This window comes from Halichoerus grypus, chromosome 3 (genome assembly GCF_964656455.1).
Source record: "Halichoerus grypus chromosome 3, mHalGry1.hap1.1, whole genome shotgun sequence".
Lineage (NCBI taxonomy): Eukaryota > Metazoa > Chordata > Mammalia > Carnivora > Phocidae > Halichoerus > Halichoerus grypus.
This window is the reverse complement of record NC_135714.1, coordinates 135663118-135675962: the sequence shown is the minus strand read 5'-3', so window position 1 is coordinate 135675962 and position 12845 is coordinate 135663118. Positions and strand designations below refer to the sequence as shown.

The 12845-nt window shown below is 37.8% G+C and overlaps 1 protein-coding gene across 6 annotated transcripts in view; it reads right to left on the bottom strand.

Annotated features, from left to right (window-relative positions):
* Nucleotides 1–328: 328 nt before the first annotated feature.
* The window catches only part of TMEM144 (transmembrane protein 144), a 37459-nt gene continuing 24942 nt past the window's right edge, over nt 329–12845 (bottom strand). For 4 of the 6 annotated variants that reach the window (XM_036069734.2, XM_078069361.1, XM_078069362.1 and 1 more), the window contains 2 exons: nt 9664–9717; nt 2433–2700 (listed from right to left, as the gene is read on the bottom strand). In XM_036069734.2, coding sequence (XP_035925627.1) covers nt 2557–2700; nt 9664–9717 — 198 coding nt within the window. In that variant the 3' untranslated portion in view covers nt 2433–2556. Of the gene's footprint in view, nt 1845–2432; nt 2701–8728; nt 8906–9663; nt 9718–12845 lie in introns of those variants that run through there. The other 2 variants (XM_036069737.2, XM_078069360.1) reach the window with 2 other exon arrangements.

Below are 12845 nucleotides of genomic sequence, written 5' to 3'. Positions count from 1 at the left end.
GGTGTTAACTTCTTAAATTGAGCAAGGAAAGTGGAGATTTGGTAATCACCTGTTTAGACTAACCTCTACGTAATAAGTTTTCTGCATGGTAACCATTTTGAAAAGCTTGTTTTTTTCCCCCCACACTACTCTTACCTCTTACTAACAATAAAAGCATTGTGTAGTAGCAGAAACTGTATAGTGGTAATAAGATTTTTTTTTCATTTTTCTTCTGCAATTGCCTTACTTCACATTTAAAATTTTGCATATAAATTGGTTTTCTCCACTACAGAATAATTAAACGCTATCAATATGAAATTTGAAAATATATTTAGGTTAGCAAAATAGCTTTTGTGTCATGTCAATTTATTTAAAGTTATCAACATAATTAATAATATTTCAGGTTAAAATTAAAATGAGTTTTGGTAAGGTGTTACAATCAAAGAATTCAATAATGAAATAGAGACTCCAGTAGCATTACTTAAATTGCACTCAAATAGAGGAATGAATAATAATTAGTTGTTTAGATGGGTTGGTGGTGAGGGCATAGCTCTTACAAAATATTCTCCAATCTATAGACACATTTTCTTTCTCAAACAGTAGATAACAAGTATAGCTAAGAATTATACAACGTTTGCCAAGTGCCAGATACTCATGAACATGTTACGGATTTTAATTAACCTGAACCTTACAATAACATTATCATTATCATTATGTCCATTTTATAGATGAGGAATCTGATACAGGAGGCTCAGGAACTTCTTCAAAGTCATACAATGAAGATGAAACCCATTCGGGTTAGTGGTATTCTGTCTCTTTTGAATATATATATAAAAATAACAGGTCCATTATTTTTTTTTTCCCTAATGGAAACCACCAGTTAAAAGTGGAAGAAAACTTCCAGTTTAAAAAGGGATTTTAGAAAAGTATATTTCAGAAAAAAAAAAAATTTTTACATACAAAGAAGTGTTTGGTCCCTGCAAATTCTTACTCTAATAAGCTAGACCCTCACTATAGCAACTCTAGAATCTCCCCCGTTTGGAATCATACAGACATATATGTGTGTATTTATGTGTAACTGTGTATGTCTGTATATGTATTATACACATATTCTCAATGGTTGGAAATTTTTGTTCTCTGAAGATGGATTTTATCTGGAGATAATCAAAAGCATTTTGAGCTAAGATGAGGGGGTGACGTGGAGTTGAGCAATATTAGTTTGAAGTAAAAATAAGTTTGGGCAAAAAATGAAATGGCCTTTTTCATATTCAGTTACCGACTCTGACGTTTACTTTTTCTGGCCAAGGATCTAGATAGCTTTGGAATCTAATTCCATTATAAGGTAAGGTCTTCTCCCCATTTCTCTCCCCAACATTTTTCTGCCTCTCTTCATTAACGAGGGTAATATGTTGGAAACTTTCATATACAAAAAATTCTTTGTGTAGATGAACTCCACACTGTTTTGCTGCTTACGCAACACCGAGCAATATTGTGGTAAAAGGAGCACTATCAGCTGTAATACTGTAAGGTGGACATTTTCGTCACCCCGTAAAATCCTACCATCATAAATAGTTCATTAGAAGAATTTTCCATTTTTATACTTGACCGAAACTTAGTTTTCCTTTATTCTCACATTTGTGGAAAAAAAAATGATTTACCCAGTCCAAGACAGGTTGAGATCCATTTGCTGTAAGAAAATGAACTCTCTTCTCAGCATGATCACTCGGAGCCCTGCAGCAGGGTTCTCTTACCCACTGCTGCCATCTGCCAGTCATGTATTGTTAGAGTTTAGAGAAAGCAGTGCATAATGCTCCACTCAAGATGATGAAAAATGCAAATATCATCAATAGGTAGTTTTGTAGACCCTGAATGATAAAAAAGGGTAAGTGTAATTAAGAAAATCTGAATCAAACATGCAGAAAGCACAGAATATCAAAATTGCTAGGGACCTTACTAACCATCTGCTCCAGCCACCTGTATGCCTTTTGCTATCCCTCCAAGTAATCACCCAGATTCTCTTGAGAACCCATTAGAACCTTCCTAATTCACCCACTCAGTAAATACATGTGGGCACCCACTTTGCATCAACATGCACTGGGGTTAAAATGGTGAGCAAAATGTGCCCTTATTGAGATAATCATATAATATGGGAGACAGAAGTTAATCATCACAGAAAAGAATGTTACAAAGCGAGAGGGGTGTTAATAAGTAAATGACCACGATTGTTTCTGAGGGGTGTTTCAAAGGAATCTTAGTGCGGCTGGTTTGGAGGGTGAGGAATTAAGCTTCTAACTGTAAGTACCAATTAATCGGGCAGGGAAACAAGTAGGGATTCCAGGTAGAAGGCATTTTATGTGCAAAGCTCTGTTGTAAGATGAAGTGTGATACCTTCCAGGGACTGAAAGGAAGTCAATGTGACCACAGCTCTGAGAGTTAAGTGGAGCAAAACCAGGTTGGAGGGGTATGGCCCGAGCTTATCGGGATCTCACAGGCCACGTAGACTTTGGGGTTTTATTTTTCCAAGTAATGGGAAGGCATTAAAGAAACAGGCAGCCAGATATGGTGAAAAGATGGGATTCACATTTCATAAAACCCACTCTTCTCTTGCAGATGGTGAACAGATTGGAGGGGTCCAGATGGATGCACGGAGATAATGAAGGAGGCAACTACAGCCTTCCTGGGCACAGATGATAAGGTGCAGATGGAGAGACAGAGATGGATCTGAAGGGTGAGGAAGAAACAGACTAAGTTTGTCTTGCCCAGCTATGGGTAGGTGCACTGGTCTTAAAGATGGGACACACTGACAACCACTTCCAACGTAGCCAGTCCATCTTTGATTAACAAAGAAATATCTTATTTTTTTAGGATATATTATTTATTTTAGAGAGGGGGAAGGGGCAGAGGGAGAGAATCTCAAAAAGACTCCTCACTGAGTGCAGAGCTTGACCGACCACCAGGCTCCATGGCACAACCCTGAGATCACGACCTGAGCTAAAATTGAGAGTCGGACGCCTAACTGGCTAAGCTACTCAGGTGCCCCTAACAAAGAAGTACCTTTCTGGGTTAAGTAGAGATATTTTATTTACTGTAAGTTCCTTTTTAAAAAAAATATTTATTTATTTGAGAGAGACAGAACGAGAAAAAAAGCACAAGCGGGGAGAGGGAGAGGGAGAAGCAGACTCCCCGCTGAGCAGGGAGCCTGATGTGGGGCTCGATCCCAGGACCCTGCGATTGTGACCTGAGCTGAAGGCAGACACTTAACCGACTGAGTCACCCAGGTGCCCCTATTTACTATAAGTTCTATCTATCTCCAGGGGTACAGATAGATTGATTCTAATCTCTCTCCTACAAGATAAACCCTCAAACATTAAAAAGTAACTGTCTTATGTTCTTAAAGCTTTTTTTTTTTTTTTTTCTGGATCAGTATTTTAGCTCCTTTGACCATGTTTCATATGAAATACGTTGAAGCTCCCTGGCTGTTCCCATCTGAATGGTTGCCATGCTGTCTATGTCCCCCTTTAAATATAAGTCCTCATGCTCTAAGGCAAGGTTTGAACATCACAAAGTAAAACAGGACCAGTACCTCCCTAACTTTAGATATAAATTCTAAAACAACACTGAGATCTCCTGACAGTCAAATCATATAATATTATTTTTATCTCTTATTAAGATTAATGCCAATTAATACATAGTCCAAATTCCAAAAAGCATATATCCTCTTTCTTCAAATTCATAAAGAATTGGGAAGAACTGGATTAAATGACCTCTATTTGATGACCAGAGAGAGGTCTTTTAAGTTGGGCTGGGGCCAACTGAATTTTCTGATTCACTGTGAGGATCAATACTACCAGAAGTCACTCTATTACAAGTTCCACAAATGAAAGCACCACAAAGCTTTGCCAAGTACAGAGTAGCTTATTTACACACACACACACACACACACACACACACACTCACTCACTCTCTCTCTCCTGCCAAGCTTTAAGGTTCCCTGACATCTTGTCAGTTTTAAATTCTACAACCTTTACCTAGATACCAGTACTGATGGAGAGTAGGCACTCAAATATTTGCTCAAAGAATGAATACAATCAGGTGATTTCCAAATGTCCTTTGTGAATTAGACAATTGCTACAATGACTTAAATAAGACAAACAATTATCAGCACTTTATACAACCTAATTATGTGACTACTTTGCTGAGCTCTCTCCTTTATTGTCTATGTAGTCAGAACAATGATGTTCTCAGAGAGAAATATTTTTCCCCTTTGAGGTTAAGAATCTGTCCAAACTGTCTAGTCTCCTAAAGACAAAGACCGATTATATTTGGGCAATAGCAACAGTTTCTCTTTGTCAAAGGTGAGTATTAAACGCTTAGAAAGATCATGCTAACGGGCGCCTGGGTGGCTCAGTTGGTTAAGCAACTGCCTTCGGCTCAGGTCATGATCCTGGAGTCCCGGGATCGAGTCCCGCATCGGGCTCCCTGCTCGGCAGGGAGTCTGCTTCTCCCTCTGACCCTCCTCCCTCTCATGCTCTCTGTCTCTCATTCTCTCTCTCAAATAAATAAATAAAATCTTTAAAAAAAAAAAAAGAAAGATCATGCTAACATTCTTCCCAAGGCACAAAGTTTTTAACTTGGATCTTTAAAACAGCTACTAAGATAACAGATCATCTTATTTTTTATCTGGGAGTAGCTACTGACCTACAAATTGTTGTGGTTGTAATTCCCTGCATTGGTATTTCTGTAGACATTGTGTCTAAAGTGTGTTTCTAAAGATAATAATGTACATCTAGCTTAAAATAGCTAAAAGTAAAATTCTAAAGCAAACTTCCCAAAGACGAACAGGTACCAGACATAAAAGAGTATTGGAAGTGGAAAGCCTCCAACTGGTGCCCGGATGGCATTAAGACTAACTGAAATCATTAAACTCTTTAGCACAAAAAGCGCTTGGATCTCAGATTAAATTCTTATTGCTGTAGGTTGTGGACTTTCAAATATGTGTCTTCGAGTACTGCTTCAAGACGTAACTGATAGGACCTAAAAGTCGTAAAGATACGTGTTTTGCTTTTGTTTTCCTCTAGGGTCTTATCTTGTTTCTAAGAAAAATACTTTTTAAAAATTCTGACAAAGGGAGCCTGGGTGGCTCAGTTGGTTAAGCGTCTGCCTTTGGTTCAGGTCATGATCCCAGGGTCCTCGGATCGAGTGCGGTGTCGGGCTCCCTGCTTGGTGGGGAGCCTGCTTCTCCCTCTGTCTGTCGCTCCCCCTGCCAGTGGCCCCCCTTCTCACTCTCTTTCAAATAAATAAAATCTTAAAAAAAATTCTAATAGGATTTTGGCTTCAGGGTTTAGTTGATAGCTCTTTCTTAAACGAGTTGGCATGTGAAGCATTTAAAACTTCCCTTTAAACCACCTGTGAAGAGGCAATTAGGCACCTGCACTGAATGATAAGTCTCACTGGATACTTCTTAAGTTTTGTTTGCAGACAGATTTGTAAATTGTTTCTTTTTAAGTCCAGAAGGTCAATAAAAGTCATTCTTTGCTTCCAGCTTGGTCTTCTCTCTCTTTATTTTTACATACATACTTGGCCAAACTTCAGAACTCACTCTCAAAATTCCAGATGGAACTCCATTGGAATTCTGTAGGAATCACACTGAATGTAATGGAAAACAACTGCCTACTAACAACGGTGAGTTGCTCCGTCAGGAATGTGGTGAGCTTCCCCATTTGTTCTGATATTTTCTTATGTTCTATGGTAAACTTTTGTGGTAAAGTGAATGATTTTATAAATCTAGCAATTCCTTGTTGATTATTTTCTTATATTTTATAATTTTTGTAGTTTTTAACAGCATTTATTTTCTTTTTTTTTTTTAAGATTTATTTATTTATTTGAGAGAGAGAGAGCACGAGCAAGGGGAGGGGCAGAGGGAGAGGGAGACAGAATCCTCAAGCAGAGTGCAGAATCCCGGCCACTTAATGCAGAGCCCCACGTGGGGCTCCATCCCAGGACCCTGAGATCATGACTTGAGCTGAAATCAAGAGCCAGACGCTTAACCGACTGAGCCATACAGGTAACCCTATTTTCCTCTTTTTAATTGGTTATTGGTGGCATATTAGAAAGCTATTGATTTTATATTTATCCTATATTTTGGCAGCTTACCAAATGACCTTATTGGATCTCAAGATTTTCAGCTGATTCACTCAGATTTTTTTATTTTTTAATTTTTTTAAAGATTTTATTTATTTATTTTGACAGAGAGAGAGAGACACAGCGAGAGAGGGACCACAAGCAGGGGAAGTGGGAGAGGGAGAAGCAGGCTTCCCGCCGAGCAGGGAGCCCGATGCGGGGCTCGATCCCAGGACCCTGGGATCATGATGTGAGCCGAAGGCAGATGCTTAACGACGGAGCCACCCAGGCGCCCCTCACTTAGATTTTTAAAGAAGATAATGTTACATGCAAATGACAATTTTCTCATTTTCTTTCCTACATCTATTTCTCTTTCTTAATTTTGTTTTACCACACTGGCTAGGATCTCCAGAAAATACTGAATAATAACAGTGATGGAGAAATCTCTTTCAACTTACAGAGAACTCCTTTTTTTCTTTTTTCTTTTATTGAGTTATAATTGAGAGAATTTTAGGTTTCACTTTAGCTATGTGTTTGCTATTGTTTTTTGATAGGCTGCTTTCTCCTACTTGTAGCACTTCTAAGAGGTTTTCTCTTAATTAAAAACTGGTTTTTAGGGCACCTGGGTGGCTCAGTCAGTTAAGCATCTGCCTTCAGCTCAGGTCATGATCCCAGGGTCCTAGGATGGAGTCCTGCATCGGTCTCCCTGCTCAGCGGGGAGTCTGCTTCTCCCCCTGCCTCTATCCCTCCCCCTTTGCTTGTGCTCTCTCTCTCTCAAATAAAAAAAAAACAACAACTGGTTTTTAATTTCAGCACATGTCTTTTGAATATATATTATCACATAGTTTTTCTGTTTACCTAATATTATATAACCCTGATTAATTTGCATATTATGAACTTTCCTGGCACTCCTGAATTAAGCCCTACTTGGTCATGGCTTATTATTTAAAAAAAATTCTTCTCTATTTGATCTTAGCTATCTTTTTAAAGGTGTCTTTTAAAAAAAGCTTTCTTTGAATGTCTTTTAGTATCATTTTAGAGGGCTCAGGAATTACCACTAGGCTCAATGGCTAGGGGTTCTCTCTCTCAAGTTCTTATAACTAGGGAAGAGGGTTTTTAAGTTCGTATCATTATTAAAGTAGTAGTGACTAAAATAATTTTCCAGATCCTTTACATTAAATCTATTCTTCATTTGTGCTTCTTTTTACCTCTAACTGCAAATAAGCTATGCTCACTTGTGATTTTCTAAGGCTTCAGGATGTTATACTGGATAATAAATACCCAATTCTTAAATAGCAATCATTATCCTTTGGGAGGGAGATGAAATATTTGCAAAGAGATTACGGCATGCTTTAGACATAGAATTATTTTTTGTGGAAAGCAACCCTGACTAAAATAAATGAGAAATGTGTATGGAAGCAATTTCAGTTGTCTGGGTATTTTAAAAAGTACAAAAATTAAGATCTTGGTGCATATCTCCTAAACAAATTTATTATTTTTTAAATTTGAGAATCCAGTATTATCAAATTATGGCTTTCTAAATCAAAACATTTCACTTAGAATAAATAAAATGATATTTTAAATCTAAAACTGGATAATCATTTTAAGGATTATCCAAGTACACAGTTTGCTTTTTGGTTGCCAGAGATTAGGAACATCAGATCTTTTTAGAACCAGGAATTATTTGTTATTGCAGCTGCACATGAAGACAGCAAGTATTAAATCTATGATACCTTGACAGAGTGTCTTTGATTTATGTGTATTTTTAGTAAAAACTATTACAAAATACTATTCACATATATTCCTCAAATAAAGGTAAGTAGGAAAAATTCTAAAACAATTAAAAAGTGTTTTAAAAATATTTTGTTTTTAAGCAATCTCTACACCCAACCTAGAACTCACAACCCCGAGATCAAGAGTCCCACGCTCCACCAACTGAGCCAGCCAGGTGCCCCTAAAACATGTTTTTTAATGAAAACACACACACACATCCTACAGCTATTTAATAAATGCAGTTTTAAATCACTATCATTTACACTTGAAAGGGAAGTGGTGGTAGTCACCTGCTACCATACTATTTCCCTATAAAATTGCTGGTTTTTTTGGGGGGGGGGCACTTATTTATTTATTTATTTATTTTTATTTTTTTATTGTTATGTTAATCCCCGTACATTACATCATTAGTTTTAGATATAGTGTTCCATGATTCATTGTTTGTGCATAACACCCAGTGCTCCATGCAGAACGTGCCCTCCTCAATACCCATCACCAGGCTAACCCATCCTCCCACCCCCCTTCCCTCTAGAACCCTCAGTTTGTTTTTCAGAGTCCATCGTCTCTCATGGTTCTTCTCCCCCTCCGATTTCCCCCCCTTCATTCTTCCCCTCCTGCTACATTCTTCTTCTTCTTTTTTTCTTTCTTAACATATATTGCATTATTTGTTTCAGAGGTACAGATCTGAGATTCAACAGTCTTGCACAGTTCACAGCGCTTACCAGAGCACATACCCTCCCCAGTGTCCATCACCCAGTCACCCCATCCCTCCCACCCCACCCCCCACTCCAGCAACCCTCAGTTTGTTTCCTGAGATTAAGAATTCCTCATATCAGTGAGGTCATAGGATACATGTCTTTCTCTGTTTGACTTATTTCGCTCAGCATAATACCCTCCAGTTCCATCCACGTCGTTGCGAATGACAAGATCTCATTCCTTTTGATGGCTGCATAATATTCCATTGTATATATATACCACATCTTCTTTATTCATTCATCTGTTGATGGACATCTTGGCTCCTTCCACAGTTTGGCTATTGTGGACATTGCTGCTATAAACATCGGGATGCACGTACACTTTCGGATCCCTACTTTTGTATCTTTGGGGTAAATACCCAGTAGTGCAATTGCTGGATCATATGGTAGCTCTATTTTCAACTTTTTGAGGAACCTCCATACTGTTTTCCAGAGTGGCTGCACCAGCTTGCATTCCCACCAACAGTGTAGGAGGGTTCCCCTTTCTCCGCATCCCCGCCAACATCTGTCATTTCCTGACTTGTTAATCTTAGCTATTCTGACTGGTGTGAGGTGGTATCTCATTGAGGTTAAAATTGCTGGTTTGATATGGAGGCCTTTGGGAGGCATGAGAACCGACAGAAAAATCTATTCTCAAATTCCATTTGCCTCAGGGATATTTTAATCTTTAGGATAAAAAAGTCTTCCATCTTATCTATCATATTTTACATTAAATAAAATTTCCCTCTATCATATTTTAGTGGATTATGTAACCAAAATCTCTTAAGGGAAAAAAAAGTCAACTAAAGCATTTTCCCACTGGGGGCTGGGGTGGAGAGAAACATGTTTCATAATAATTATCATATCTTAGTATTTTCTTTCCTTGTTAGGGATGATAACATTTTGAACATCTGAGTTTGTCAAATCCATTCATGTGTTTTCTGCCCTGGGCTTAGGGGTCACATACAGTTTTCAGAAAATGACACAAACATAGTATGAAATACCTTTCTTACGTGGCTCTATACCTGTTTTCTAAATCGCCCTTTCTTGTACATACCTGTATTTCCTTAAACATGAAGACACCCCACATTGCAGCTATAAATCCTGGGCCCTTGAATAAAAAAAAAAACAAACTATTAAATTGGTTATTTTTTCTGTGACTTGTACTCTACATAAATATAGTATATTGGAGAGCTGCCCTAATTCTTTCACTGAATAACCTTCTACTGTAAAAACAGTATAACAGTATTGTCGGGGAAAACTATTCATAATCTCAACCCTAACTCAACATTAAACTAAGGTAGCACTTGGTAAAAAATGAGGATTTTTTGTTTCTTTATGATTTTCATATTTATTACATTGATGATGCTATACTATTATGTGATCTACTTTAATAAATGTGATCTACTTATAATAAAATTTTAATAAGCAAGTGGTTTTTTTTTTTCTAATGAACTTAGGATACTAGAAATGGGATTAATAGGAGAAAGTGTAAGAATAATTTTTTTTTTAAGATTTTATTTATTTAGAGAGAGAGAGAGCGTGCACAAGCAGGGGGAGCTGCAGAGGGAGAGGGAGAAGCGGAATCCCGGCCAAGCAGGGAACCTGGAGCAGGGCTTGATCCCAAAACCCTGGGATCATGACTTGAACTGAAGGCAGACGCTTAACCGACTGAGCCCCCCAGGTGCCCTGAAAGTGTGGGAATAATTTATAACTTTTTTCAGCATGAGGCAATCTCAAGATGAACTACGTCTAACATTAAACTTCAATGGATGCTAACGACAGTATTATAGGAAGACAGAAAAGCCATGTAAGGAAAAATAAACAATAGGTTTATTCAGACGGGAATGAAATAATCTAGGAAAGGGAAATGAGAAGAAATGAGGTGGAAAGAAAGGATGATTCTGTAGTTTGAAACTTGAAGCTATTTAAGTTTATTAACATTTTTTAGCTGAGAAGGAAAAAAATTTGAATTTGGATTAATCATGGTGTTTGTGGAGAAGGTGTATTGTATCAGCATTTTTATGATTCCTTTTCAAGCCCTGCACAAACTCTGGAGGAGTTTCTCATAAACAATTCCAACATGTTTTTTCCCCTCCACTACTCCAACTGTCTACATGACTGGGTCAACAAAGTTTGACTCCACTCCAGGCATGTAAGCAAAGCAATAAAAATATATTACTCTCTGTTTATCAGTGTCTGGAAAATTCAACATCAAAAGCGCCAGAGAAATAGGTCAAAGGAACGGTCTTTTATCAATGACGTAACGTCCTAAGCCTCAAAATCCAAACCAAACAAGAAGCATCTGGGTCCTTTAGGCAATTCCACACTGACTTTGGACAGGATGAAAGGAAACAACAGAAAAAGGGGATATAATATTAATGTTATCAGGCCAATCACTCAAGAATTTTATCCTCTCTAATCTGGAAATTTATTTCCCTTCAGAGAACATGATAGAAGACAATGCCAAAAGGTATCACTGACCTTTGAGGCTTTGGCTGATGATTTCCTAAATATTAGTTTAGACATGGTCTAAGGGTTATTGCCAGGAGTAATGTGGTTATAGGAAGTGGTGCTTTGCCAAAGGTAATGCAAGCATAAGTCAAAGTGTGTACATACTCTTTGATTTAGGCAACGGAGAGCCAAATAGGAAGGACATCTTAGATAAGAGACATAGCTGTTTTGGCAATTGGGACTGCATATTTTCCTTTTGTAAAGTGAATATAAATTACATATTTGTAAATCAGCCTTTGAAAACAAGGTGAGCTTGAGTTACGTTGAGAAGCTGAACTTCTGGATAAAATGATTCAGCTTTTAGATTTATCAGTGAAGACATGGAGCAGAGGTAACAAGCCCTTGCTCCTGCTACATGGGTTTTTTCTTCAGTTTTCTTTTCTTACCTCCCTCCCGGCTCTCTTTCCCTCCTCTCCCATCCACTCCCATCTCTCCTCCCTTTCTCTCCCCTTCTCTTTTTCCTCCCTCCCTCCCTCCCTCCCTTCCTTCCTTCCATCCTTCCCTGCTCTCTCTCTTTCCTTTTTAATTAAATTTTATTTGCTAATAAACTATAGATGCTGCTTTCAAGGAACTCACAGTCTAGTTACCAGTGGGTATATAACAGTGGAAATATAGGTACCTGGGAAGAACAGCGCTACTAGAATTTTTTTTATAAAACTGCTCTTTTGATAAAATAAAATTGATCATATTTATAATTGTTGAAGCTGGGTGATGGGTATGTTTGAAGTTTTCCATGAAAAAAGTTAATGTTAAAAAAATCCAGTTCTTCCAAGAAATAAAGATGAATGTAAGATCCTTGAGGAAAAGACTGAATCTTTTCTGTATGTGGAAAAGGTTGTTTTTGACTAGAGTAACAAAGGTGACACCAAGCAAGAATCTAGTACCAATTTTGCCCAATTCCCTCAAGTCCCAGAAACACCTGTTTTTCCCAGGTAAAAATCCCCCAAGCACCAGAGGAAGCTATACCTGGTGGGTGAGAAGACTTTGCTTATATCACAGTGGTTCAAGAATAATCCTTCTGACAGGCAAGTTTCCAAGAGCCATAGTGATTACTCCCATCGACCGTCTGCCGATACCTCACCTACCTCAGCAATTTACTTCCACGGAATTAAGATTTAATGTTTTATCCTAAGTCTTTACCATAATTTAATACAAGAAACAGTGACAGAAAAACCAAATCTCTGTCTACTATAATTTTTTTTGAGGAATATTATTTATTGTTACTCACTGTCCCCTGTAAAAGGCCCCATATGATACATTCTATTAAGAATGTAGTACTAGAAAATAACTGGTCTCTTCTGAGGAAATAATATGTTACCAGCTACAAAGAATTAGCTAGCCCATTGTATTACTCCCTTTTGTAAGCACAAAGCAAAACTTAAGGTTTAATCACATAACTCATCCAGAGACAATAGTTTGCTTTAGGACTTCCTGAAAGCCTTTAAAAATACCAAAGTACCATATGAGGAGTCTGAAGTACTTTCTGTCTCACAAGGTTGTCAGAATATACTCAAAAGCATTTTTAATTTGTAAATGTTCTACAGAGATAAGTATGTTACAAACAGCAAATTACAACGTATCCAAAATGACGTTAGGTAACATTTTACCAGACAAAAACTGCAAGGATATCAAAGATGAACAGACCTGCTTCAACGAGGCTAGCGATGTTCCCTTAGCAATCAGGGACATGAGGTGAGAGGGTGTTGGTGAAGCTACATGAAATCT